Source organism: Aulostomus chinensis, chromosome 11, assembly GCF_037954235.1.
Source record: "Aulostomus chinensis isolate RoL2024-O1b breed Wild chromosome 11, RoL_Achi_v1.0, whole genome shotgun sequence".
In the NCBI taxonomy this organism is placed as follows: Eukaryota; Metazoa; Chordata; class Actinopteri; order Syngnathiformes; family Aulostomidae; genus Aulostomus; species Aulostomus chinensis.
In genome coordinates this window covers 23,463,825-23,487,366 of record NC_141330.1, presented here as the reverse complement: position 1 = coordinate 23,487,366, position 23,542 = coordinate 23,463,825, and the positions used below count along the sequence as shown (strand labels likewise).

General features: G+C 45.3%; 2 protein-coding genes across 3 annotated transcripts in view; one reads left to right on the top strand and one right to left on the bottom strand.

The window, feature by feature from the left end:
* Positions 1-23,542, top strand: part of cep192 (centrosomal protein 192) — a 338,513-nt gene that overhangs the window by 128,679 nt on the left and 186,292 nt on the right. The gene's annotated exons all lie outside the window — the stretch shown is intronic.
* The window catches only part of LOC147253801 (uncharacterized), a 12,867-nt gene continuing 3,810 nt past the window's right edge, over positions 14,486-23,542 (bottom strand). For both annotated transcript variants that reach the window (XM_086219095.1, XM_086219096.1), the window contains exon 11: positions 14,486-23,542. This exon is cut by the window's right edge and continues 53 nt beyond it. In XM_086219095.1, the coding sequence (XP_086075221.1) occupies positions 15,481-23,542 (8,062 nt within the window). In that variant the 3' untranslated portion in view covers positions 14,486-15,480.

The following is a 23,542-nucleotide window of genomic DNA, read 5'->3' as shown; positions in this document are numbered from 1 at the left end:
GGTCTTCGCCCAGAAGTACCTTCTGGCTCAGGCCCTAATTAAAGCTGCAAGCAGCGTTGTTGGGGCCTGAGCCCCCGCCTAACCGCGGCCGGATCGCCGGCCCCAATCCAACGGTGTAATCGGCAAATCCCTAGGCCTTGTAGTTTAGGAGATACGAGCCTCAGTTCGCTGCACAGCGTGAGTGCAGAGTTGAGAGCCGGCCCTTTAAGAGCCCCTCCCTTCTCTGCTCGCTCTCTGCCATCTGTGTCAGAGTGGAGAGCAGAGGAGGATTTGGCAGTTTAACTGTGAAACACAGTCATAACTCAGCATATGTTGGTCAAAAGTTGAAAGTAAAGACATCAGTGCGTAGAGTTTTTTCTCAGGAATTCAATGGTGTGCTTTCTGAAGGTGTGAGTCTTTTAGTTTAGAAGCTACAAGTGTTTGTTTGAGAGTATGTACATGAGGGCAGAGACCCTCCAATTGTGGTTTCCATGACTACAGTAAACAAATCTCTGCCATCTCTGTCAGAGCTGAGAGCAGAGCTGCCAGCTGGCTCATTAAAAACCCCTCCCCCGCTGCACTTTCTTTGATCTGTGCTAGAGTGGAGAGAGCGGAGGATTCAGAGAAATGTCGTGTGTAAAAGCTGAATAACTCGGCATACGTTGGTCAAAAGTAACACAAAATACCATATTTTAGTAGGGATTATTGTCAGGAATACAGTGATATGTTTTTAAAAGCTGTGCGATGTATGGTATAGACGTGAGAAGCATTTGTTAGAGAATATGTATCATGAGAGGACACGGCCTCCCCATTGACTTCCATTGTAACGTAAAACGTGTCTCCCCCACTTTGACGGCTTATAAAATCCAAACCGAGCGCGTAGTATATTAGCCTTTAAAGATTTTTGAAGAGCACAGTTGTGTGATTAATGTGTGAAAGTTCGGAAGCGATGCCATTTACGGCTTAGGAGGAGATAGATTTTGTTCGGGGAGTAAAAAAGTGTTTTTTTGGACAGTTTTGTCCAATTTGTGGACATTGTATTGTAGATAGGTGTGGGGTCAGAGCGTATGAATTTTGCGTCTTGATGAGACGAGTCCAACGGTGTTGGTCCCATGTCTGTGGGACATTCGTGCAAGCTGTTATGGTATTCCAAAGTTTTGGTTAGTGTTTTTTGGCTGCCTAGGTGGCGCTATTGAGTTTTTGTTGTTTTTTTTTTTAAAATATAAAATTTTTCGCCAGACCGGACGTGCGTGCCAAATTTCATCGACATTTGAGCATGTTTAGGGGGTCAAATTAAGCGTCAAAGAGGCGGCGGAATAAAGAAAGAATTAAAGCTGCAAGCAGCGTTGTTAGGGCCTGAGCCCCCGCCTAACCGCGGCCGGATCGCCGGCCCCAATCCAACGGTGTAATCGGCAAATCCCTAGGCCTTGTAGTTTCGGAGATACGAGCCTCAGTTCGCTGCACAGCGTGACTGCAGAGCTGAGAGCCGGCCCTTTAAGAGCCCCTCCCTTCTCTGCTCGCTCTCTGCCATTTGTGTCAGAGTGGAGTGCAGAGGAGGATTTGGCAGTTTTACTGTGAAAACCAGTCATAACTCAGCATATGTGGGTCAAAAGTTGAAAGTAAAGACATCAGTGCGTAGAGTTTTTTCTCAGGAATTCAATGGTGTGTTTTCTGAAGGTGTGAGTGTTTTAGTTTAGAAGCTACAAGTGTTTGTTTGAGAGTATGTACATGAGGGCAGAGACCCTCCAATTGTGGTTTCCATGACTACAGTAAACAAATCTCTGCCATCTGTGCCTGAGTGGAGAGCAGCTTAAAAGTGTACATTTTTAGTGTGTGAAAAGCAAATAACTCTGCATATGTTGCTTGGAAGTGGAATATAATACCATATTTTTGTAGGGATTTTTCTGAGGAATCCAGTAGTGTGTTTTGTGAAGCTGTGAGAGTTTTAGTTTAGACGTGAGAAGCATTTGTTCGAGAGTTTGTACCATGAGAGGACACGGCCACCCCATTGACTTCCATTGTAAGCGTGAAACGTGTCTCCCCGACTTTGACGGCTTATAAAATGGGAACCGAGCGCGTAGTATATTAGCCTTTAAAGATTTTTGAAGAGCAGTGTTGGGAGAGTAGTGTGTGAAAGTCTGGAAGCGGTGCCATTTACGGTTTAGGAGGAGATAGATTTTGTTCGGGGAGGAGCAAAAGTCCTCATTTTGACAGTTTTGTCCAATTTGTGGACATTGTGTTGTAGATAGGTGAGAGGTCAGAGCGTATGAAATTTTCGTCTTGATGAGACGAGTGCAACGGTGTTGGTCCCGTGTCTCTGGGACATTCGTACAAGCAGTTAGAGCGCTCCAAATTTTTTGCGAGTTTTTTGGCTCCCTAGGTGGCGCTATTGAGTTTTTGCGAAATTTTTTTTTTAAATATCAAATTTTTCGCCGGACCGGACGTGCGTGCCAAATTTCAGCGAATTTCACATATGTTCAGGGGGTCAAATTAAGCGTTAAAGATTCCCGGATGAAACAAAGAATAATAATTAAAGCTGCAAGCAGCGTTGTTAGGGCCTGAGCCCCCGCCTAACCGCGGCCGGATCGCCGGCCCCAATCCAACGGTGTAATCGGCAAATCCCTAGGCCTTGTAGTTTAGGAGATACGAGCCTCAGTTCGCTGCACAGTGCGAGTGCAGAGTTGAGAGCCGGCCATTTAAGAGCCCCTCCCTTCTCTGCTCGCTCTCTGCCATCTGTGTCAGAGTGGCGAGCAGAGGAGGATTTGGCAGTTTTACTGTGAAACACAGTCATAACTCAGCATATGTTGGTCAAAAGTTGAAAGTAAAGACATCAGTGCGTAGAGTTTTTTCTCAGGAATTCAATGGTGTGCTTTCTGAAGGTGTGAGTGTTTTAGTTTAGAAGATACAAGTGTTTGTTTGAGAGTATGTACATGAGGGCAGAGACCCTCCAATTGTGGTTTCCATGACTACAGTAAACAAATGTCTGCCATCTGTGCCTGAGTGGAGAGAAGCTTAAAAGTGTACATTTTTAGTGTGTGAAAAGCAAATAACTCTGCATATGTTGCTTGGAAGTGGAATATAATACCATATTTTTGTAGAGATTTTTCTGAGGAATCGACTGGTGTGTTTTGTGAAGCTGTGAGAGTTTTAGTTTAGACGTGAGAAGCATTTGTTCGAGAGTTTGTACCATGAGAGGACACGGCCACCCCATTGACTTCCATTGTAAGCGTGAAACGTGTCTCCCCGACTTTGACGGCTTATAAAATGGGAACCGAGCGCGTAGTATATTAGCCTTTAAAGATTTTTGAAGAGCAGTGTTGGGAGAGTAGTGTGTGAAAGTCTGGAAGCGGTGCCATTTACGGTTTAGGAGGAGATAGATTTTGTTCGGGGAGTAAAAAATTCCTTTTTTTGACAGTTTTGTCCAATTTGTGGACATTGTGTTGTAGATAGGTGAGAGGTCAGAGTGTATGAAATTTTTGTCTTAATGAGACGATTCCAACGGTGTCGGTCCCATGTCTGTGGGACATTCGTGCAAGCAGTTATAGCGCTCCAAATTTTTTGCGAGTTTTTTGGCTCCCTAGGTGGCGCTATTGAGTTTTTGCGAAATTTTTTTTTAAAATATAAAATTTTTCGCCAGACCGGACGTTCGTGCCAAAATTCAGCGAATTTCATATATGTTCAGGGGGTGAAATTAAGGTTTAAACTGCAGCGGAAGAAAGAAAGAAAAAAAAGAATAATAAAACGCAGCAATTTCAGATATAATTTTTGCCACCATAGGTTTCAATGGGGGACCTCACCCCCCGTCCCCCCCCGGACCCCCCTGTGATGTTTTTAGAGGCCTGTGATGCTCCTAAGTGTGTGTTTTTACTGCTTTTAGCGCTGACTTCGTGTCTCTCTGACTTCGAAACATAATAGGGTCTTCGCCCAGAAGTACCTTCTGGCTCAGGCCCTAATAAGAAAAAAACGAAGCAATTTTAGATATAATTTTTGCCACCATTGGTTTCAATGGGGGACCTCACCCCCCTGTCCCCCCCCGGACCCCCCTGTGATGTTTTTAGAGGCCTGTGATGCTCCTAAGTGTGTGTTTTTACTGCTTTTAGCGCTGACTTCGTGTCTCTCTGACTTCGAAACATAATAGGGTCTTCGCCCAGAAGTACCTTCTGGCTCAGGCCCTAATAATAATAGCCAAAGAAACGAAGCAATTTCAGATATAATTTTTGCCACCATAGGTTTCAATGGGAGACCTCACCCCCCGTCCCCCCCCGGACCCCCCTGTGATGTTTTTAGAGGCCTGTGATGCTCCTAAGTGTGTGTTTTTACTGCTTTTAGCGCTGACTTCGTGTCTCTCTGACTTCGAAACATAATAGGGTCTTCGCCCAGAAGTACCTTCTGGCTCAGGCCCTAATAAGAAGAAGAAGAAAAAAACGCAGCAATTTCAGATATAATTTTTGCCACCATAGGTTTCAATGGGGGACCTCACCCCCCGTCCCCCCCCGGACCCCCCTGTGATGTTTTTAGAGGCCTGTGATGCTCCTAAGTGTGTGTTTTTACTGCTTTTAGCGCTGACTTCGTGTCTCTCTGACTTCGAAACATAATAGGGTCTTCGCCCAGAAGTACCTTCTGGCTCAGGCCCTAATTAAAGCTGCAAGCAGCGTTGTTAGGGCCTGAGCCCCCGCCTAACCGCGGCCGGATCGCCGGCCCGAATCCAACGGTGTAATCGGCAAATCCCTAGGCCTTGTAGTTTAGGAGATACGAGCCTCAGTGCGCTGCACAGTGTGAGTGCAGAGTTGAGAGCTGGCCCTTTAAGAGCCCCTCCCTTCTCTGCTCGCTCTCTGCCATCTGTGTCAGAGTGGAGAGCAGAGGAGGATTTGGCAGTTTTACTGTGAAACACAGTCATAACTCAGCATATGTTGGTCAAAAGTTGAAAGTAAAGACATCAGTGCGTAGAGTTTTTTCTCAGGAATTCAATGGTGTGTTTTCTGAAGGTGTGAGTCTTTTAGTTTAGAAGATACAAGTGTTTGTTTGAGAGTATGTACCTGAGGGCAAAGATCCTCCAATTGTGGTTTCCATGACTACAGTAAACAAATCTCTGCCATCTGTGCAGGAGTGGAGAGCAGCTGAAAAATCCACATTTTCAGTGTGTGAAAGTCAAATAACTCTGCATATGTTGCTTCAAAGTGCAATGTAATCCCATATTTTCGTAGGGATTTTTCTGAGGAATCCAGTGGTGTGTTTTGTGAAGCTGTGAGAGTTTCAGTGTAGACGTGAGAAGCATTTGTTTGAGAGTATGTACCCTGAGAGGACACGGCCTCCCCATTGACTTCCATTGTAACGTAAAACGTGTCTCCCCGACTTTGACGGCTTATAAAATGGGAACCGATTGGATTTTGAAAAAACCTTTAAAGATTTTTGAAGAGCAGTGTTGGGAGAGTCATGTGTGAAAGTCTGGAAGCAATACCATTAACGGCCTAGGAGGAGATAGATTTTGTTCGGGGAGTAAAAAATTCCTTTTTTTGACAGTTTTGTCCAATTTGTGGACATTGTGTTGTAGATAGGTGAGAGGTCAGAGTGTATGAATTTTTCGTCTTAATGAGACGATTCCAACGGTGTTGGTCCCATGTCTGTGGGACATTCGTGCAAGCAGTTATAACGATTCTAATTTTTGTGTACATTTTTAGCTCTGTAGGTGGCGCTATTGAGTTTTTCCGGATTTTTTTTTTTAAATATCGAATTTTTCGCCGGACCGGACGTGCGTGCAAAATTTCAGCGAATTTCATGCATGTTCAGGGGGTCAAATTAAGCGTTTAAGATGTCGCGGAAGAAAGAAAGAATAATAATAATAATAATTAAAGCTGCAAGCAGCGTTGTTAGGGCCTGAGCCCCCGCCTAACCGCGGCCGGATTGCCGGCCCGAATCCAACGGTGTAATCGGCAAATCCCTAGGCCTTGTAGTTTAGGAGATACGAGCCTCAGTTCGCTGCACAGTGTGACTGCAGAGTTGAGAGCCAGCCATTTAAGAGCCCCTCCCTTCTCTGCTCGCTCTCTGCCATCTGTGTCAGAGCTGAGAGCAGAGGAGGATTTGGCAGTTTTACTGTGAAACACAGTCATAACTCAGCATATGTGGGTCAAAAGTTGAAAGTAAAGACATCAGTGCGTAGAGTTTTTTCTCAGGAATTCAATGGTGTGTTTTCTGAAGGTGTGAGTGTTTTAGTTTCGAAGCTACAAGTGTTTGTTTGAGAGTATGTACATGAGGGCAGAGAAGCTCCAATTGTGGTTTCCATGACTACAGTAAACAAATCTCTGCCATCTGTGCCTGAGTTGAGAGCAGCTGAAAAGTGTACATTTTTAGTGTGTGAAAAGCAAATAACTCTGCATATGTTGCTTGGAAGTGGAATATAATACCATATTTTTGTTGAGATTTTTCTGAGGAATCCACTGATGTGTTTTGTGAAGCTGTGAGAGTTTTAGTTTCGACGTGAGAAGCATTTGTTCGAGAGTTTGTACCATGAGAAGACACGGCCACCCCATTGACTTCCATTGTAAGCGTGAAACGTGTCTCCCCCACTTTGACGGCTTATAAAATCCAAACCGAACGCGTAGTATATTAGCCTTTAAAGATTTTTGAAGAGCAGTGTTGGGAGAGTAATGTGTGAAAGTCTGGAAGCGGTGCCATTTACGGTTTAGGAGGAGATAGATTTTGTTCGGGGAGTAAAAAATTCCTTTTTTTGACAGTTTTGTCCAATTTGTGGACATTGTGTTGTAGATAGGTGAGAGGTCAGAGTGTATGAAATTTTTGTCTTAATCAGACGATTCCAACGGTGTTGGTCCCATGTCTGTGGGACATTCGTGCAAGCAGTTATAGCGCTCCAAATTTTTTGCGAGTTTTTTGGCTCCCTAGGTGGCGCTATTGAGTTTTTGCGAAATTTTTTTTTAAAATATAAAATTTTTCGCCAGACCGGACGTTCGTGCAAAAATTCAGCGAATTTCATATATGTTCAGGGGGTGAAATTAAGGTTTAAACTGCAGCGGAAGAAAGAAAGAAAAATTAAAGCTGCAAGCAGCGTTGTTAGGGCCTGAGCCCCCACGCGGCCTACGGCCGCGTCCTTGACACCGGCCCGAATCCAACGGTGTAATCGGCAAATCCCTAGGCCTTGTAGTTTAGAAGATACGAGCCTCAGTGCGCTGCACAGTGTGACTGCAGAGCTGAGAGCCGGCCCTTTAAGAGCCCCTCCCTTCTCTGCTCGCTCTCTGCCATCTCTGTCAGAGTGGAGAGCAGAGGAGGATTTGGCAGTTTTACTGACAAACACAGTCATAACTCTGCATATGTTGGTCAAAAGTGTAATGTAAAGACATCAGTTCGTAGAGTTTTTTCTCAGGAATTCAATGGTGTGTTTTCTGAAGGTGTGAGTGTTTTAATTTAGAAGCGACAAGTGTTTGTTTGAGAGTATGTACATGAGGGCAGAGAAGTGCCAATTGTGGTTTCCATGACTACAGTAAACAAATCTCTGCCATCTCTGTCAGAGCTGAGAGCAGAGCTGAGAGCAGAGCTGCCAGCTGGCCCATTAAGAACCCCTCCCCCGCTGCACTTTCTTTGATCTGTGCTAGAGTGGAGAGAGTGGAGGATTTCGAGAAATGTAGTGTGTAAAAGCTGAATAACTCGGCCTACGTTGGTGGAAAGTAACACAAAATACCATATTTTTGTAGGGATTTTTGTCAGGAATACAGTGATATGTTTTTAAAAGCTGTGCGATGTATGGTATAGACGTGAGAAGCATTTGTTCGAGAGTATGTACCATGAGAGGACACGGCCTCCCCATTGACTTCCATTGTAAGCGTAAAACGTGTCTCCCCCACTTTGAGGGCTTATAAAATCCAAACCGAGCGCGTAGTATATTAGCCTTTAAAGATTTTTGAAGAGCACAGTTGGGAGAGTAATGTGTGAAAGTTTGGAAGCCCTGGCATTTACGGTTTAGGAGGAGATAGATTTTGTTCGGGGAGTAAAAAAAGTCCTGATTTTGACAGTTTTGTCCAATTTGTGGACATTCTGTTGGAGATAGGTGAGGGGTCAGAGTGTAAGAATTGTTCGTCTTGATGAGACGAGTCCAACGGTGTTGGTCCCATGTCTGTGGGAGTTTTGTGTGAGGAGTTATAGCGCGCGAAATTAAAAAAAATTATCTTTTTTTTGTGTGGCTCCCTAGGTGGCGCTATAGACTTTAGTGGCGTTTTTGTTTTTGATTAGTGAATGTTGAGACATACCGAACGATTGTGCCGAAATTCAGCGAATTTCATGCATGTTCAGGGGGTCAAATTAGATTATGCGCGTTATGCGCATTATGCGCATATAGCGCGCACTCATTGAGAGCAAGAACAGTATAATACCAGGTTTTGAATGGGTGTGTATGTGAAAACTGGCTCCGGGCCGTCTGACCCAGTTGCCTCATGGGTGTTGGGGGGGCCTGGGACACTGTTTAGTGTGTGTTTTTAGTGTTTTTAGTGCTGCTAATGTGTTGCTCTGCCGAGCAAACATAATAGGGTCTTCGCCAGAAGTACCTTCTGGCTCAGGCCCTAATTAAAGCTGCAAGCAGCGTTGTTAGGGCCTGAGCCCCCGCCTAACCGCGGCCGGATCGCCGGCCCCAATCCAACGGTGTCATCGGCAAATCCCTAGGCCTTGTAGTTTAGGAGATACGAGCCTCAGTTCGCTGCACAGCGTGACTGCAGAGCTGAGAGCCGGCCCTTTAAGAGCCCCTCCCTTCTCTGCTCGCTCTCTGCCATCTGTGTCAGAGCTGATATCAGAGGAGGATTTGGCAGTTTTACTGACAAACACAGTCATAACTCTGCATATGTTGGTCAAAAGTTGAATTTAAAGACATCAGTGCGTAGGGTTTTTTGTCAGGAATTCAATGGTGTGTTTTCTGAAGGTGTGAGTCTTTTAGTTTAGAAGCTACAAGTGTTTGTTTGAGAGTATGTACATGAGGGCAGAGACCCTCCAATTGTGGTTTCCATGACTACAGTAAACAAATCTCTGCCATCTGTGCTAGAGTGGAGAGCAGCTGAAAAGTGTACATTTTTAGTGTGTGAAAAGCATATAACTCTGCATATGTTGCTTGGAAGTGGAATATAATACCATATTTTTGTAGAGATTTTTCTGAGGAATCGACTGGTGTGTTTTGTGAAGCTGTGAGAGTTTTAGTTTAGACGTGAGAAGCGTTTGTTCGAGAGTTTGTACCATGAGAGGACACGGCCTCCCCATTGACTTCCATTGTAAGCGTGTAACGTGTCTCCCCGACTTTGACGGCTTATAAAATGGGAACCGAGCGCGTAGTATATTAGCCTTTAAAGATTTTTGAAGAGCAGTGTTGGGAGAGTAGTGTGTGAAAGTCTGGAAGCGGTGCCATTTACGGTTTAGGAGGAGATAGATTTTGTTCGGGGAGGAGCAAAAGTCCTCATTTTGACAGTTTTGTCCAATTTGTGGACATTGTGTTGTAGATAGGTGAGAGGTCAGAGCGTATGAATTTTTCGTCTTGATGAGACGAGTGCAACGGTGTTGGTCCCGTGTGTGTGGGACATTCGTGCAAGCAGTTAGAGCGCTCCAAATTTTTTGCGAGTTTTTTGGCTCCCTAGGTGGCGCTATTGAGTTTTTGCGAATTTTTTTTTTTAAATATAAAATTTTTTGCCGGACCGGACGTGTGTGCAAAAATTCAGCGAATTTCATGCATGTTCAGGGGGTCAAATTAAGCGTCAAAGTGGCGGGAGAAGAAAGAAAGAATAATAATATTAAAACGTTACAATTTCAGATAAAATTTTTGCCACCATTGGTTTCAATGGGGGACCTCACCCCCCTGTCCCCCCCCGGACCCCCCTGTGATGTTTTTAGAGGCCTGTGATGCTCCTAAGTGTGTTTTTTTACTGCTTTTAGCGCTGACTTCGTGTCTCTCTGACTTCGAAACATAATAGGGTCTTCGCCCAGAAGTACCTTCTGGCTCAGGCCCTAAAAAGAATAATAAAACGCAGCAATTTCAGATATAATTTTTGCCACCATTGGTTTCAATGGGGGACCTCACCCCCCTGTCCCCCCCCGGACCCCCCTGTGATGTTTTTAGAGGCCTGTGATGCTCCTAAGTGTGTGTTTTTACTGCTTTTAGCGCTGACTTCGTGTCTCTCTGACTTCGAAACATAATAGGGTCTTCGCCCAGAAGTACCTTCTGGCTCAGGCCCTAATAATAGCAAAGAAAGAAACAAACTTAACAATTTCAGATATAATTTTTGCCACCATTGGTTTCAATGGGGGACCTCACCCCCCGTCCCCCCCCGGACCCTCCTGTGATGTTTTTAGAGGCCTGTGATCCTCCTAAGTGTGTGTTTTTACTGCTTTTAGCGCTGACTTCGTGTCTCTCTGACTTCGAAACATAATAGGGTCTTCGCCCAGAAGTACCTTCTGGCTCAGGCCCTAATTAAAGCTGCAAGCAGCGTTGTTAGGGCCTGAGCCCCCACGCGGCCTACGGCCGCGTCCTTGACACCGGCCCGAATCCAACGGTGTAATCGGCAAATCCCTAGGCCTTGTAGTTTAGAAGATACGAGCCCCAGTGCGCTGCACAGTGTGAGTGCAGAGCTGAGAGCCGGCCCTTTAAGAGCCCCTCCCTTCTCTGCTCGCTCTCTGCCATCTCTGTCAGAGTGGAGAGCAGAGGAGGATTTGGCAGTTTTACTGACAAACACAGTCATAACTCTGCATATGTTGGTCAAAAGTGTAATGTAAAGACATCAGTTCGTAGAGTTTTTTCTCAGGAATTCAATGGTGTGTTTTCTGAAGGTGTGAGTGTTTTAATTTAGAAGCGACAAGTGTTTGTTTGAGAGTATGTACATGAGGGCAGAGAAGTGCCAATTGTGGTTTCCATGACTACAGTAAACAAATCTCTGCCATCTCTGTCAGAGCTGAGAGCAGAGCTGAGAGCAGAGCTGCCAGCTGGCCCATTAAGAACCCCTCCCCCACTGCACTTTCTTTGATCTGTGCTAGAGTGGAGAGAGTGGAGGATTAAGAGAAATGTAGTGTGTAAAAGCTGAATAACTCGGCCTACGTTGGTGGAAAGTAACACAAAATACCATATTTTTGTAGGGATTTTTGTCAGGAATACAGTGATATGTTTTTAAAAGCTGTGCGATGTATGGTATAGACGTGAGAAGCATTTGTTCGAGAGTATGTACCATGAGAGGACACGGCCTCCCCATTAACTTCCATTGTAAGCGTAAAACGTGTCTCCCCCACTTTGAGGGCTTATAAAATCCAAACCGAGCGCGTAGTATATTAGCCTTTAAAGATTTTTGAAGAGCACAGTTGGGAGAGTAATGTGTGAAAGTTTGGAAGCCCTGGCATTTACGGTTTAGGAGGAGATAGATTTTGTTCGGGGGGTAAAAAAAGTCCTGATTTTGACAGTTTTGTCCAATTTGTGGACATTCTGTTGGAGATAGGTGAGGGGTCAGAGTGTAAGAATTGTTCGTCTTGATGAGACGAGTCCAACGGTGTTGGTCCCATGTCTGTGGGAGTTTTGTGTGAGGAGTTATAGCGCGCGAAATTAAAAAAAATTATCTTTTTTTTGTGTGGCTCCCTAGGTGGCGCTATAGACTTTAGTGGCGTTTTTGTTTTTGATTAGTGAATGTTGAGACATACCGAACGATTGTGCCAAATTTCAGCGAATTTCATGCATGTTCAGGGGGTCAAATTAGATTATGCGCGTTATGCGCATTATGCGCATATAGCGCGCACTCATTGAGAGCAAGAACAGTATAATACCAGGTTTTGAATGGGTGTGTATGTGAAAACTGGCTCCGGGCCGTCTGACCCAGTTGCCTCATGGGTGTTGGGGGGGCCTGGGACACTGTTTAGTGTGTGTTTTTAGTGTTTTTAGTGCTGCTAATGTGTTGCTCTGCCGAGCAAACATAATAGGGTCTTCGCCAGAAGTACCTTCTGGCTCAGGCCCTAATTAAAGCTGCAAGCAGCGTTGTTAGGGCCTGAGCCCCCACGCGGCCTACGGCCGCGTCCTTGACACCGGCCCGAATCCAACGGTGTAATCGGCAAATCCCTAGGCCTTGTAGTTTAGAAGATACGAGCCCCAGTGCGCTGCACAGTGTGAGTGCAGAGCTGAGAGCCGGCCCTTTAAGAGCCCCTCCCTTCTCTGCTCGCTCTCTGCCATCTCTGTCAGAGTGGAGAGCAGAGGAGGATTTGGCAGTTTTACTGACAAACACAGTCATAACTCTGCATATGTTGGTCAAAAGTGTAATGTAAAGACATCAGTTCGTAGAGTTTTTTCTCAGGAATTCAATGGTGTGTTTTCTGAAGGTGTGAGTGTTTTAATTTAGAAGCGACAAGTGTTTGTTTGAGAGTATGTACATGAGGGCAGAGAAGTGCCAATTGTGGTTTCCATGACTACAGTAAACAAATCTCTGCCATCTCTGTCAGAGCTGAGAGCAGAGCTGAGAGCAGAGCTGCCAGCTGGCCCATTAAGAACCCCTCCCCCACTGCACTTTCTTTGATCTGTGCTAGAGTGGAGAGAGTGGAGGATTAAGAGAAATGTAGTGTGTAAAAGCTGAATAACTCGGCCTACGTTGGTGGAAAGTAACACAAAATACCATATTTTTGTAGGGATTTTTGTCAGGAATACAGTGATATGTTTTTAAAAGCTGTGCGATGTATGGTATAGACGTGAGAAGCATTTGTTCGAGAGTATGTACCATGAGAGGACACGGCCTCCCCATTAACTTCCATTGTAAGCGTAAAACGTGTCTCCCCCACTTTGAGGGCTTATAAAATCCAAACCGAGCGCGTAGTATATTAGCCTTTAAAGATTTTTGAAGAGCACAGTTGGGAGAGTAATGTGTGAAAGTTTGGAAGCCCTGGCATTTACGGTTTAGGAGGAGATAGATTTTGTTCGGGGAGTAAAAAAAGTCCTGATTTTGACAGTTTTGTCCAATTTGTGGACATTCTGTTGGAGATAGGTGAGGGGTCAGAGTGTAAGAATTGTTCGTCTTGATGAGACGAGTCCAACGGTGTTGGTCCCATGTCTGTGGGAGTTTTGTGTGAGGAGTTATAGCGCGCGAAATTAAAAAAAATTATCTTTTTTTTGTGTGGCTCCCTAGGTGGCGCTATAGACTTTAGTGGCGTTTTTGTTTTTGATTAGTGAATGTTGAGACATACCGAACGATTGTGCCAAATTTCAGCGAATTTCATGCATGTTCAGGGGGTCAAATTAGATTATGCGCGTTATGCGCATTATGCGCATATAGCGCGCACTCATTGAGAGCAAGAACAGTATAATACCAGGTTTTGAATGGGTGTGTATGTGAAAACTGGCTCCGGGCCGTCTGACCCAGTTGCCTCATGGGTGTTGGGGGGGCCTGGGACACTGTTTAGTGTGTGTTTTTAGTGTTTTTAGTGCTGCTAATGTGTTGCTCTGCCGAGCAAACATAATAGGGTCTTCGCCAGAAGTACCTTCTGGCTCAGGCCCTAATTAAAGCTGCAAGCAGCGTTGTTAGGGCCTGAGCCCCCGCCTAACCGCGGCCGGATCGCCGGCCCGAATCCAACGGTGTAATCGGCAAATCCCTAGGCCTTGTAGTTTAGGAGATACGAGCCTCAGTGCGCTGCACAGCGTGACTGCAGAGCTGAGAGCCAGCCCTTTAAGAGCCCCTCCCTTCTCTGCTCGCTCTCTGCCATCTGTGTCAGAGTGGAGAGCAGAGGATTTGGCAGTTTTACTGTGAAAACTAGTCATAACTCAGCATATGTTGGTCAAAAGTGGAAAGTTACAAGGTGTTTTCATAGTTTTTTTGTCAGGAATTCAATAATATGGTTTTTGAAGGTGTGGGTCTTTTAATTTAGAAGCTAGAAGTTTGTCTGATAGTATGTACCATGAGGGCAGAGATGCTCCCTTTTGGTTTCCATGACTACAGTAAACAAATCTCTACCATACTTTTTAGATTGAAGGGCAGAGGAGGATTCTGCCAGTTTTACTGTTAAAAACAGTCATTAACTCTCCATATGTTGGCCAATAGTAATATTTAAGGCCATCTTTTTCAGTTGTGACTCCAAGTGCTGAGCTGACAGCATTGATCCGTCTGCCTGTCATCTTCTGTCCTACCTTTGTCTAAGTTTGATGTGCTTCTCCTAGTGAAGGTGTTGAATGACATCATCAATCCCAGGGTGATGGAGAAGTGCTCCTCCATCCATGTTGGTATCAAAGTGGTGAGAGTTGAAGTTGAGGAGGTAGAAGCTCCAGTTGGACCCAAAGTGTGACTGCAGATGTGACAGCTTCATATTGACCCTTGTGTTCATCATTGTCTGTGCTACCTGTTGGCTGTCACTTTACTGTGGTTCTTCCAGTTAAGTTGCTGAATATCATCAAGCATGAATGTGGCAAAATACAGCATTGAAAACAGGACATTTGACTGTGGATTAGAAAGTTCAACATTCATTGTCCATGTACAGTTATTGTGACAATAAAAGACAGACATCAGCTGTGGTGAACATGGGAATTTATTAACTGATTAATTTGAACAAAAGGTCAATTAGAGACAGTCACTGCATGTGTAACAAAGTGTAAATTATAAATCTGAAGTCAAACAAAAATGCTTTTAGAACATACAGTGAACATAATTAATGAAAGTAATTTAGAACTTAAATGAAATTTCTCCCCGTTGGGGTTCAATGAACAAACTATTTACAAGTTTAGTGAAAGAAACCCAACATTCCCACATGAGCAAGCACTTGGCGACGGTGGTGAGGAAAAACTCCCTTTTACAGGAAGAAACCTCAGGCAGAACCAGGCTCAAAGTGGGCGGCCACCTGCCTGGACCGGTTGGGGTTGAGAGGGAGAGGGAGAGAGATGGGGCTGGGGTGGAGAGGGGAGATAGACTTGGGGGTGAGGGGCGGGGGCAGTGGGAGAAGAGGAGAGATACAGAGAGAGAGAGAGAGACAAAGAGGGAGGGGGCTGAGAGGAGAGACAACAGGCAAAAATACATACAGAATACATTTATAAAACATTCATAAGAGACCAACAGCAATAATGTGACAGACAGTGACTCACAACAACTATAAACAACAAACAACAACTATAAATATCAACAACAACAACGTGCTGTGACCCATGATTGTCACGCAGCACCAGTGGAACCATGATTCGCGGAGCTAAACTACCAACTCATAGTCACTACAAAACTGCAGTAAGTGCAGTGCGTGACAGTGGAATAAGTTAATAAATACATGAATAAATACCTTAAAAACCGTGCATGTCAAGACATGCACAGAATAAATAGCCAAAGTTAAAAAGGTTAAAAAGTTAAAAGGTTAAAAAGGGCACAGAGAGGTGGAGTGGGACTTTCTACACTAACAAATGCCAACAATCATGCCAGGCTTCCTATCAACAACAGGTCCGAGTCAACTTGTCCTACCAGCACACAGAGCCAACTGAGCTGACATGAGGCTAGTATTTGACCTGGGACAGCCATGTAGCTTTGACACTCAGTCATCCTGGTGGTCAGAATCGCCCTGGAAATCCTCCAAGTCATCCAAGCTAAACAAACTGGCGAGGTCATCTAACTCCCCCTGATCATCTGAAACAGAAAACCTACACAGGATCCCTTCGTGATCGCTGAAGTAGGCTGGCCAGACTGCACATTCCACGTCGTACTGTGACGTTTTAACGTAAACGTGGTCAATTAGCGTCCCCTTTTCTGTGGTCTCTTGTGTCACGTGTTGGGTGAACCCTTTTTCTTCCATAAATTTACAAATTGATGACCCTTTCAAAATGTTCTCGTTAAAGTCTCCCATGACTACAACAGTGTTACTTGTTGGAGTTAACCAGTCAAGCAACCTCCCCACATTGCCTTTGAACAGCAAATTTGGATACGCTGGTGGACGGTAAATGACGGCCAGGGAAATGCTCAATTTTTTGTGCAGGCACACCAAGCACTCCAGATTGAAATCGGGTACCTGCAGAATGTCGACGTCCGAATGGGCTAAACTATACAGGCCGACGCCACCGCGTTCTAACTGCTGGAATTTGGAGAATGTGGGGTCAGCGGCGCTGTAACACAGAGACCGAGGACGACTGTGGAAATCGTAGCCAGAGATTTGCACACAGTCCAATGAGGACTGTGCAGTGAGCCATGTTTCTGTGACAGCAATGCAGTTAAGCTGCAAATGCTGCGTGCAGGACACCAAGTCTAGCAGGTGGCGACTTAAACTTTGTACGTTCATCAAATACACCGCGAACTGTGTATTTGATGAAGGCTGCTCAATCAAAAATGGAGGCATGCTAGCCATGGCCTCCTTAATGGTGTCCTTGCAGTAAATGGCCTTTTCTTCAAAGTCCTTGATGATCAGTCCCGACAAGGCCCTAACACGACTGAGAGCTACATACGCCTGCCCAGGTGCAAATACCTTCTTTAAACACACAACAGCCTGGTCTACAGTCAACCCCTGTACTTTGTGGACTGTACAAGCCCACGCTAGCCTGAGGGGAAACTGCACCCGCACACAACCGCGCTTCCTGGTCTTCTCCCTGTCTGGTTCAATAGCAGTAGAATGCCTGTATTCTACTGCTGCGTGTGGACGCTCTGTCCTCCTCTGTCTGCCAATGTTTTCGTCATCGAACTTGACGTAAATTCTCAGAGGAAATGTGGGGTCGGGGCCAAATTCAATGTAGCTGACAGTGCCACACGCGCCATTGACCAGACCGTCCTGGACGTCGACGTTACGACAGAGCATGACTCTGGCGTTTTTGGCCAAACACAATTTAGATTCCAAACACGTGCCCTGCCCCTTGCTAATGATTCCAGGTTCCAATTTGCCGGTTTTGCGGTTCGGCGTAAAGTCTTTAGCGTCAATTTCAACATAATCTGGGCACGTGCGGAACAACTGGTTCAAATTAAATTCTTCCACTTGCACATTTGTGGTGAAAATATGCAAGGCCGAGCTATCTTCCCCTGTCTCTCGCGATTTCAAAATTTGGACGTCGCCGTCTAACATGGGGGTTTTCTTGGAACGCACCCGAAGCCTGTTCAACATCTCAGCAAAGGAGCTGTCCTTCTGTCTGACGACAGTAGTCAGCTCCACCACGCTAAAGTGGCACCACAGGTCCACACCAACCTGACCAGCGTACAGCGGCTTCCCTTTAACGGGAGGCAACTGGTAGAAGTCACCGACGGCTATGACGCTAACATTACCAAATGGGGAAAAGTCACCGGTCTGTTTTAGCTGCCTTAACCTGCCGTGAACGTATGCCAACAGATTGTGATCAACCATGCTAATCTCATCAATGATGACAATTTGGAGGTCTCTAAATGTGGCCCTTAGAGAGTTCAGTTTGTCTTCTCCCAAGGGTGTGTAAGGCAAGCTGGAGTGTGTGCCAATACTCAGCGAGTGATGAATTGTTGCTGCATTTAAAGTGTATGCAGCTATGCCCGTGGAGGCCATTAACAGAACCGAAATGCTATCTGGTTGATGACAAAGTGTTGCCAGCAGTCTCCCGGCCTCGTACTGAATGGCCCTAATTAAGTGACTTTTCCCCGTCCCTGCACCGCCTGTCAAAAACACATGCAGAGGCTCTGGGTTCTTACCCATGGCCTTCTGCAGACACCACTGTCTAACTTTGTTGAAGACAGCCATTTGCGTCTCGTTCAGAGACCTAACTAAGGCCAAGCCGTCACTTCTGGGCAAAATGCTCCTGTTCCTCTCCAAAAACACATCTGTTTTTGGTTTGGCAGCCGCCAAATCGGGAACATTTTGTAAGGCGTCGGCCAAATGCTCATCAGCATTTTCGCCTTGCCTTTGCTCCTTCATTTCCTCTAAACACTCGAGGCGTTCCGCTTCCAGCTCAGGACAGAGCTCCCCCCAAACATCCTCATCCACCTGACCTTGCTGAGCAATCTCCTCAGCGTGATCCAACTCAGGACAATCGACCTCAAACCTGGCCCTGTTCTCATCGACGACGCTTTGAACCGGCTTCAACGAACCGTCCCTGAACCTAACCTCTCCATCCTTATAGAACTGACTGAACAGATGAAACCCCTCAGGTTTCAGATCTGCGTCAATTCTGTAATGGAGATACATCTGAAGCAGACTCTGATAGTGTGCTTCCTCTTGCTTTTCTAAATCAAACCGCATGTAGCGCACAACAGCGAACTGAGACCGCGTTCTCCTCGAGATGAAGCCAAGTCCATTCTTCAGTTGAATCATGTTCTTGGACTTTTCATTCTTGCTGAGAAGACGATACTCAGACGCAAACGTAGCCATACACATGTCTTCAAACACCTCATTATCTGGCCTGCTCCTATACCTATCAACGATATTTGGCATCCACATATCCTCTGACCTCATGTCACCACAAGCAGCTTTCTGCCTCAACACACTGAGGGGTAAACTCATCCTAACTACATTTGCCCCTGTTGGCACAAACACGACCTTTCTGGAACACTCCCTCAGATGCATGTTCGTTAGCCTGTACACCGACTCCTGGGCACAAACATCCCTGTTGTGCAAATACACACTTCCTAATTTTTTCAAAGCCTCTCTAGCAGAGAGATTTGATTGTTTGGATGCTTCTTTTTGTGCGTTGGCCAATAAAAGCCCAATTTCTCTCTCGGCTTTGGTTATATACGAAATGATATAAATGATTACTGCATAGGCATCGGTGACAAAGCTAATGTCCATGTTAGCATTCCAGCACTTCAACAAATTCTTACTATACTGGTTCACCCAGACATCCTTTACCCCTCTTTTATAGACTATCCTAGTCTTTGTGTGCAGGCGCTTATAAGCCAGCTCAAAAATCTCCTGATTAATGCCCAGAGTCTGGAACAAGTGGTCCACACTAGCGTAGGCCACTTCTCCTGCGTCCGCTTTTTTAACAGCCTTCTTCACGGCTTTCAAAATGGCGTGTGCCGTCTCCTTATTAATGGGATTCGTGTCTTGAAAACAATTACAGACCGGCACGCTTGTTGACTGAGGATTCTCTCTTGCCTTCGGATCACAGGTACAGGTTTTAATTTCCGTTTTACAAACAAAAGTTCGTGCCGAAACAACTTTTGGGAAATGGAAGCGACACGTTCCGTGTTTCAGACAGGATTTGGTGTGTCGCCTGGAGTGGGCTTGAACCGATGCCACGATAGCCGATAACGTGTCATCGTCAGGGTTTAAGTCGCAGGTGACATATTGGTCAATAAATGCCACCACCTCCTCATCTGTGTTCTTATCAATTTGGGGAGCCCCCTCAATCCAAAATAGACAGTGGACATGAGGGGAGCCGCGCTGCTGAAATTCTACCCTATAAAAGTAATCTGTGATTTTGCCAATCGGTTGTGAAGGAGACTTGAGAACCTCATTCAAGAAGCAATGCCACCTGTAATCAAACATCCTCGCGGCTGTCACGGGGTTCCTGCGCAACAGCTCGCACCTGTCTGCCCACTCCAAATCCTCTACCGTCTGCGTTCTGCCCTCCTGCTTCAGGATACTGGTCAGAAGATTCTGCCAGCGCAGATCAGCAGACGAAAACGAACAGAACCACGTCGGAATCCCCAACTGACGGACGCATGCTAACAGGTCCTTCTGAACCGACTGCCAAAAGGCAGGCGTTCCTCGAATGGGCTTCAGAAATCTGAAGCCCTCGTCGACCTGCAACATCTGCTTCAAAGTGTCCTCGTTCATCAGCATCGCTGCGCTAACCTTCTGGGACTTGTGACCTGCCCTACCCTTACGCCCTGCCACGGAAACTTTAGAGGACACTTGCTCAGCCTCAGACATGTACTGACTGAAAAAAATGTACTCAACGTTGCCGGAATAGCGGCCATCCGCATGCATAATCCGGTTGTTGAAGTACCGCGTCAGAGTCAACGCTTGCGAGCGCCCGTCGTGAAATGTTTTCCTTCCCAGAGGAAACAAGACGGGGAAACACTTGGCCTCGTTCGTCTGGTCAGAAAGCAGCCTAACTGGACTATTCCCTTCCGCAGGCGCCACGTTGATGATGTCCTCGAAATACTGGTCTAATGCTTCCTGACCAATATCAACAGGCATAAGACAAGTGTCCTGAAACATGCAGTGCTGCTGTCTGTCATGCAACAGTTCATCTTGAATTATTTCTGTTGAATCATCTATCACGTCGTCTTGACCACCTGACGGAGCTGTCACAGCACCCTCTGAAATGACCTGCTTCTGCTCACAAGACTCTGCCCCCTCTACGACAGCTCCGTCCTCACCGTCAGACTGAACCTCCTCAGTCTCGCCATCGTCCTGGCGACAAAAGTCATTGACCCAATCCTCATTGAAGTCAATGTTCTGGTAAAAAGGATTATTCCTTTTTAAAAAGTGCAGCGCCTGTCTTACTCGTGTACTATCGACAAACTGATATCGATAATGCCCTTTGTAGGTCAACTTGCGTTTAAGTTTGACCTGCATCATGGACCCTTCCATGCTACTCCTAGGCAACACATTGGTTGTCTGCACGACATTAGCCGGAACGCATGTTACCGGCCCATGTACTCCGTTCTGCCCCCCTTTGGGCAATGCCAACAATTTCATAAACGGAATATGCAGTGCAATCAAGTGTTGCTCCAAGCTATTCAAGCATCCCAGTTCCGGCGGAATGGGATCAGGTGTCAGGTTGTTGACCCAACACTCAGCTGGAATCTGCCCTTTGGAAATCTTACTGTGACACGTATGGCAGATCCAAAGTTCCCCTCTACAAGCTGCCAACCCACAAGGCACAACACAATCACTACCACACCTATGCAAATACGTGTCACTTATGCATCGGTTAGCAACCGCAACTCTAGCAGAATTTCCAGCGTACATTTCGTAACTACAACCCAGCACCTGAGTTCTGAACAACAACCGATGACAGACACAACAGATGAACTCAGGGCCGTCTCTAACCTTTTCTAAGAATCGTTCCATGACAAAGTTGAAGTCTTGACACTTTTTAGCTGCACTTTTCCTACTTAATTGAGCAGTCGCAATAACTTTCTGCTTAAAGTCATAATTTTCACGATACTTTTGTCCAATTTTTTTACTTACGGCTCTAACTTTTTCTTTATGTAGAATGTTTTCTCTATACTTAAGGACACTTGCAGCTCTAACTTTCTGTCCATGCAGAATGTTTTCTCTATACTTGACGACACTTGCAGCTCTAACTTTCTGTCTATGTATGATGTTTTCTTTATATTTAATGACACTTCTGTCTTTAACTTGTTGTCTATGCTGAATGTTGTGTTTGTATTTGTCCACACTCCTTGCCCTAACTTCCTGTCTATATTTGATATTGTGTTTATACTTGAGTGTACTCCTAAATTTCATGGATTGTCTATGGTGGACATCATCTCTATATTTTGACACACTTTTTGTTTTAACGGTGTATCTGTGTTGCATATCTAGTGTATATTTGGAACTACTCCTAGCTTTACTTTTGTCCTTAACTTTTTGTCTGTGGTTGGGGTTTTCCTGGTACTGTGTCATACTCCTTTCTTTAGTTTTAGCTTGTACTTTCTGTTTATAATCCAATTGAGTGCGATATTTAATCAGACTCTTTAGTTTTTTCCTTTCCCTATAGACAACATTTTGAGAATATTTTTGTCTGTAAGCTTCGGGATTTTGTTTTATAAGCAACATATGCAATTTTTGCTGTGTCCTTTTCTTTTTTGTCAAATACTTAGATGTTCGTGATTTAGTTGTAACTTTTACCTGATTATTATTTTGCGCAAGCGTATCCGTGTCAAGACCTTTGTCAGAAACTACAAAAGGGAAGTTACTGTCTATGGAGTCTCTGTCGACAACAGCCAGCATTGTAGTCCTCAAGGTGTAAGTTGGCACATCCACAACTTTACAATAACCATAACACGTCTGTTGTCCAGGCTTCGACACACAGACCACATTCTCAAAATGCCTATCCAGGATGTTTTGTACATAAATGCACTGTGAATGCAAAAGGTCACTGGCACTGCTATACTTAATCCAACGTCCATTCAGAAAAGTACAAACACTAACTCCAAAGAAATCTGCCGTGACCTGTATCTCCACCTCTGTGGCCCAAGTGTTTACATATTTCATCCTGGATTGCTGGAGGTACTGTGACACAGACGAATACTGTCTTCTCAAAAGATAGACATATTTCTGAGCATTTCTCTCCAGCTCTTTACAAATAGCTGATCTAATCTTGCGATGGTGCTTCTGAGAGCCACTCACTGCCTGAGAGATGGCCCTGAAGAAGCAGTTCCCATCAGCAACAATCCTCTCATTCTTACATGGAGGACCGATCAATCCAACTTCTGAGGAGAGTGGAGGATTGACCTTATCAAAATCAACATGTAACTTTTGACATAAAGATTTACAAGTATCAACACCAAGAGGACAAAACAGCAGTGCACCATTTGTGGCAGCGCTAATAATTTCTATGTCTGCACTTCGAGTATTGTCATCAAGCATCTTTAATTTCTTTGACACATGGGTGTCAGGAGAAATGTCGCGCTTTATGCCATGACTACAGTGTGGTTCTTCCTGTGAAGCAGTGCTGACATCATGGGATGAAGTCTGGTCAGCAATGTTAGACATTGGCAGACTTTCACCTACAGTAAGAACATGGTCATATAGGTGTACAGAGTCATCATGTACTGTTTGCCCAGTGACAACAGGCTGTGTTGATTTACTGCACTCAATGGAACGACTGTTTTCAGACACACCAGATGGAACTGGATTTACATCCGGACACACAACAACACCACAGAGTTCAAAAAGCTTTTGGTTTGAACTGAGACTCTCAGCCAAACAGCATATGTAGTGGTGCAGGTCATCAATAGTAGCAAAATGCAGAACCACACTTGTACCACGGCAATGTGACAAGCCACTATAATTACGTGAGTGACTGTCGACAACAGCAAACTGTCCATCCTGATGGATGATCGAAGTGGTGTTACCACACAGTGTCATAAGACATGTGCTGTACTCACTGAAGATCCTGGCCAGTCCATCACGCAGACTGATGAAGACACCAAAGTCCACCAGTTCACCTTCAGTCACACCAACTTCACCCAACAACACATCCCCAAAATGGAAACTGCATATCTGTCCATCAACTTCCAAGTGCTGTGGCAAGTCAGGAACAGATAGCAGATTTGAGGGATGTGTAAAAGAGCCACTGTCACGCAAGACGGTATATAACTGATCTCCTTCAATTAAGACGTGATCCAGATCACCCCTTTTCCAGGAAAAGGCACTGCTGTAAGTGTGTTTGGCTATGCTGACCAAAGCAATAGCCATACACTGCAGTCCTCCATACTTAAACTGCTCATGTCCCTGGTGAAATGAGCCCTTCACAACCTTACCTATCTTAATACCTCTACTATTAGGAGCCACCATTGCCACATCATTGCCATTGGAATCTGCATTAGCTGCTCTTACATTACGCAAAGGGAACATAGAAAAATCAGACTTAGCTTTGGTGGTTGTCTGCGTTGACCCCTGGACAGTCGGTTCCGTCAGCAAGGCGGGGTGAGCTGCGGCAACCTCCCTCCTCGGACCCTCTGGCACCACGGCA